Below are 5924 nucleotides of genomic sequence, written 5' to 3' on the forward strand. Positions count from 1 at the left end.
TACAAGACTGCATGAATACTTCACGCATTGCGTCAAACACAATGCGGTCACTGCGGTCAGCGTGAAACGGATAGCGCCTACAAGAATGCATGAACACTTCACGCATTGCGCCAAACACAGCGCGGTCATCGTGAAACGCGTGGCGCCTACAAGACTGCGTGAATACTTCTCGCATTGCTCCAAACACGGTGCGGTCTGCGCGGCGCGGCGGCAGATGTTAAAATCATTAAACCACACTTCTGTTTGTTTCTCATAATTTTTTCGTTCATTTCTTTTTAATGGAAGTCCTTGTCCACGCAGAGATAGGTTTACGAAACTTAACGTTCGCGCAAAGTTCGGTGAATTTTTGCTAGTTGTGTTGACAGGGCTTTCCCAAAAAATGTTTCCAACACGAGTAAACGCGTCTTATGCACCCCAACCCCGCTGGCACGTTCACTTGATGGTTTTTATTGATGTTTCAAAACGAATGAGAAGGGGGCGGCAAGTAGGTAAATCCGGCCCTGGGCAACGCCCGTCATTTTTTTACGTATCCTAAGAGTTTCATCTTAAGATGACCCTAAGAGCCAATCAGAAAAGGATTCTACTCTTCCTTCAAAGATTCTCTACACCTGGTAGCTCCTCTGAACTATGGGCGTATCTGTATCCTCACGTGAGCCTCAGGAAGCAAGGAGTCATAAGAAGAACAGGGCTCACGTGACAATCAAGCTACGCTCTTACGTCAGAGGAACGACAAACCAACCCGTTCCAGCGTTGACGTGAAAATGAACCATGGAGCAGACCACTGGCAGGACAGGAATCTTCGAATACCGGTTATTCCCCATTTAAAGCCATGGCAAAGAATCGATTATCCAGGCGTCCCTGTTTATCGATATTTTTACATAGATTCAAACGGCAGCCAAATCGATCTATCTCAAAGCACGCGGAGCAGACCACGCGGACAAGGAACCAGAGGAGACGCTCATTGAGTGACTATTAACAATGTTATCAAACAAGTGAAGGAGCCCGAGCGAGGATTCTCCGGTTGTCAAATTACGATCATAATGTGTTCAGAAATTACGCTGTGTCATGCACCGGTGTAATTACCGGTGCCCTCCCCCCCCCGCCTCCCGCCGAGCGGCCCTCGGCTTTTAATATGTACCACTTAATTTCTCACACAATCACTGTCCGGTACCGGGCATGGCCGAGAGCCATGGGCTCCGCGGCGTGTCGATGATATCATCTCTGATGGACGTCGTTGTTGCCATGCCACGTGCCGAAGCTAGGGAAAACACCGAGCACAAGGAAGTACACAATTTGGTACACGTGAGACAATAAAGATATTGGCTCATTTAACCGATAGATTAGTCATAAAGGGTGTCTCAGGATCAGAGATGCATAATAAAATTTAATTGAATCAGTGAGTTCGAAAACACACCAACTCGGAAAAAAAATTGTTCAGGAAACACTTAAAACTGCGCAGCGGGAAAGGAAGTCAGTTTAAGAAAAAAAACCTTTTTAGTGCCAAAGGACAAGTACTTAGAGACTTTGTAAAGCATCAAGTTGAGATCGATACACCATGTTTGATGACAGATAATTAAGCGTTTAAAAATTTCCGAGTTGGTGTGTTTTCGTTCTCACCGACTTATTTCAGGGACTGATTTTTCATAGTCTTCCCTAAAAAATTTATATTTTTCGACCTGAATAACGCTTGAATATTTGTATAACTTGTTGGTACAAGGTTTACTGAACCGGAAAATTAAAACAGCAAAATCGGATGGTCACCCGTTTCTCTTGAAATGGCCAAAAATTGGTATTTCCAATGAAATACTTCGATTTTTCTCTTTTCCCGTCGCTGTTTCAAGCACTTCCGATTGCAATTTCGAAATTTCCTTTTGCGTGCAGATGCTTCTATCCATAAGTGTTACTGAACCGTAAAAAAGTGAAAATCGGAAAAAACCCGAGTTGGTGCGTTTTCGAACTCAATGATTCAATTATGGTGAAAAGTGAATTCCATTTTTCATGAAATATCAACGTCCTTCCAGGATTGCGAACAAATTTTCTATTTTTGATTTTTGATTTATTTATTTTTTTATTATAATCATTTTTTTTTTTGAAATTTTATCTCTTAAAGTATTATTAAATGGTGCGTCTCCATTGCTGTTTATGGTCAATCCTGAGAACTGCTTTTCGCCAAACGCAACAGTCATGTGGACAATGCTACAGTTTGTATTTCGGATCAAACACGGATAATGTATGAATGGTCTCTGTGAAAATAAGAAAAATAAATGAGTACACAATATAAACCTCATCACCCTCCGTCAAGCTCAATGGCACAAAATTGTCTTTCACAGCACGGCATCAGCTCTTGGTGCAAACTTTACCCAACGTAAGTGCCCATTAATGTGCCCTATGAATCACTCTCAGATTTCATGACCATGAGTCAGAAAGTTTTCGGGTACGCATAGCGATTCCTCATACTAATGCTTCTTTGGCCGTGTCATCGTGTGGTTTTGTGATAATTTAGGCTGGCGCACTCATTCATCAAACAAGCCGTTAACGTGTGATCTCAGAAATCAGAGCTTCATTTTTTTCTGGGGCATCCATCATCACTAGAGAAATCACCTCTACTTTTTGAGGGAATTATTTCAGACGATTTGGAGGTTGCTTTGCGCGTTTTCAAGATCTGAATCCGCATACCCTCCAAGTTCTTACGATAAATGAAACCATGGACATTTAAAGGGAGCATACGGAAGAAATTAATTTTTTTCCTTGGTACGACGGTAGTATGCTTGCTTTAGAGTATCTAGAGGAGAATACGGATATGTTGGTAAGTTTGAGGCCAGATCGTGGAGGTTTTAGTGTCCAAAAGGGCAACCAACCTATGACTTCAAGTAGTGCATGAAGGATTGATTACCACAATGGAGATTATTAGAGATGTTGCATGTGTGAGGAATTTGCGATTTGACTGATGATTCTTACGTAAAAGTTCGCGAGAAACACGGTGGTGCATGCCACTGGTTTTCTCTGAAATCAACTCCCAAAGCTCCAAAAAAGCTCTCAAGTTGAGGCCAAAATGGAGGGTATATCCCACGCTATCCTGAGAGTCCACATCTATACATCAAGACAAACTCTCCATGCAAAGATAGGGAGCAAATACAGTAGTAGGGTTGCCGTGTTTTCAGTTTTGGAGTCTCGAAATAAAGTGACAGCCCTGTCAATGTATTTGCTTCCTATCTTTGCATGGAGAGTTTGTCTTGATGTAGAAGTGGACTCTTAGAATGGCGTAGGATATCCCCTCCATTTTGGTCTCAACTTGAAAGATTTTTTTGAGATTGGGAGTTGATTTCAGAGAAAACCAGTGCCGCCATCGTATTTCTCGCGAACTTTTACTTAAGAATCAACAGTCAAATCGCAAATTCCTCACACATGCAACATCTCCATTGTCACGACCCGTCGTTTGTAAAGCACATATTTGACTTATTTTTTGCTTAAATTTTCTCATTTTTGCGGAAGGACGCTCATTCATGAACATTCTTCACCATCTTCGTTTTATATTTGAATGTGAAGATAGGCGGCGACATTTTTTGTGTTAGAAGGTTAGCTGCCTTTTTGGGCACTAGGAGCCCCATATTCCAACACGTTGTCACCTTCCGGCCAAATTATCAAAAGCGCCGTGCGACGTTTGAAAATTTCCACAGCCATTTCATTTTTTTACAGGAAAATTTTTAGTTTAATCTGTTGGAAAAAGTCACCGAATTTTATCGGCAGCACAAAGAAAATTCGTAGACATTTCCGGACAGCTTCGTTGAACAACTCCTCGGTAAAAAAATAAAATGGCGGCGGAAATTTTTGAACGTCACATGCCGCTTGTGATACTTTGGCTGGAAGGTGCAAAGTCCGTTCTCATCCTCCTATACACACGGAGAAAAAAACTTCGTGCGTGGGACCCGAAGTTTAGGTCATATGGTTCTCTGAAGTTTTCGGATTGAGCATTCGAACACTTATGGTCCAGCTGCTGAGGTTTGGATCACCCATCTTAAACTTCAGTTCTTACATCTGAAGTACTTCGATTTTCACATCCGAAAAACTTCGGTTCTCACATCTGAGGTACTTCAGATGTAAGAACTGAAGTTTCAGATGTGTGATCCGAATCTCGACAGCTAGACCTTCAGTGTTCAGATGCTTAATCTGAAAAATGCAGAGATACATATGACCTAAACTTCGAGTCCCACGCAAGAGGTCTTTTTCTTTGCGTGGGCACCCTAGCTCGCTTGACGGCAGTCCAAATAAATCAAGCTAATCAAAGTAATTTTACAAATTTTTATTTACAATTTTACATTTTATTCACATCGATGGCTCGCTCTCATGCGTACTTCTCGTAGATCGGAGCAGCTTTGTAAGCGGGTGCCGGTGCGAAGTGGACAGGGGCAGAGATGGGGGCATGTCCGCCTTCCTTCTGTACGGTGGCCTCGAAACCGTGTCCGTTGTCAGCGTAGTGGACGATTCGCTTGCTGCCGTCGGCCTCGTAGAAGGAGTAGAATCCCTTGACGTTGTGTCCGTCACGGGTCTCCTCCTGGGATTTCACGTCGTGGGTGTGAGGGTCGTGGACGTTGTAAGCGAACTTGTAGCTGGGGTGCGCGTTGGAGTACGAGTCGTGGCCGTAACTTCCGTAGGATCCCGCAGCGTGGCCGTAACTTCCGTAGGACTCCGCGGCGTGGCCGTAACCGTGCGATGGGGATGTTTTCACGTATGCTGAGGAGCTGGCGGAGTCGCAGGCGGCGATGGTCGCGAGGGCGGCCAAGATGCAAAGCTGGAACAAAGTTAAACAGGGTTATCTGAAAGTTCAGGACCATCCCTCTAACTACTATGCTACCGTGTTAAGGCTTATCTACAGATCCGTGAAGTAAGAAATTTCTCCGCGCAGAGGGCGCCACCGCTGTGTTTTGATTTTTTGGTCTACGCCATTAGAGTCCGTACAGCTCCACGTGAGTCCTTGAGCTTTTATGGAAGTTAGAGGAATTTCTGTTAAATCGAAGAGTCATAAGTTCTAGCCATAACATTCTTCTTCTTATTGACACTAAAAACGACGTGAAAACTAATTTCTGAGGCCCTGAAACTTGATCCGAGAAAAAAGTAGGGTTAAGCATGATGACCTTGATGCAACCAATCTCGATTGATCGCTCTCAGCAGTTACAGATATCTCTCTCCCGCCATGAGCTGTCTCTCTCGTATACTTGCAGATATCCCGTAAGAGAAACTGAGATCAAGTTATAGCTTTTATTGTTAAACTTTCAAAGCTCGCGTCTGTTTCTAAAGATTCCAGACATATGCTGCCAGAACTTATGAGTCTTAGAATTTAAGATATCTATTGTGATATTTAAATAATCTGATTTTGGAGTCGGATTTTAGCAGCGCGACGCGACGTGGTGGATTTTTCCGGAATTACAGCTGAAGATTAACCTTAAAATCTCTATTTGTTCCAGTAATCCTTTTCAATTATTTTTTTATTCACTTATATTTTTTTCTTATTTTTTTACATATTGTTTTGAAAATTGTATAGAGCAGAGACTTGCAGGCTTACCTTGAATGCCATTTTGAGGAATTAGATTTGATGGAGACTGTTTTGAAGCACGAAGATGACTGATGACAGAATAGACCATCACTGCGCATTTTATACCCAAAACTCGTGCAAGTGAAAGACGCTCTGGATTTAGGCGGAAATGTCTAGACTGCCGTGCTAAGAAAAAACATCTATGTGCCTTTGGATGTTGCCAGATTTCAAATGACGAAACACGAATTTCTTAGACACTTTTTAATATTATTTTTCAAATTTTGAAGCATAATTTTTTTGTATCTTCATCTGAAGGGACAGAAATTTTCAAAAAAAAAGTATTCTTCGTTAATTCCATTTTGAATAAATTTTTAATCGAGTGATTTTTTGCAAC

General features: G+C 42.3%; 1 protein-coding gene across 1 annotated transcript; it reads right to left on the reverse strand.

The window, feature by feature from the left end:
- Window positions 1–4334: 4334 nt before the first annotated feature.
- LOC109032391 (cuticle protein 8-like) lies at window positions 4335–5572 on the reverse strand. The gene is made up of 2 exons (XM_019044490.2): window positions 5561–5572; window positions 4335–4789 (listed from the first exon to the last, which is right to left on the reverse strand). The coding sequence occupies exons 1-2, from the start codon at window positions 5570–5572 to the stop codon at window positions 4343–4345; spliced, it is 459 nt and encodes a 152-aa protein (XP_018900035.2). The 3' UTR covers window positions 4335–4342.
- Window positions 5573–5924: the final 352 nt, after the last annotated feature.

The sequence above is a fragment of the Bemisia tabaci genome, chromosome 10 (genome assembly GCF_918797505.1).
Source record: "Bemisia tabaci chromosome 10, PGI_BMITA_v3".
Classification (NCBI taxonomy): Eukaryota; Metazoa; Arthropoda; class Insecta; order Hemiptera; family Aleyrodidae; genus Bemisia; species Bemisia tabaci.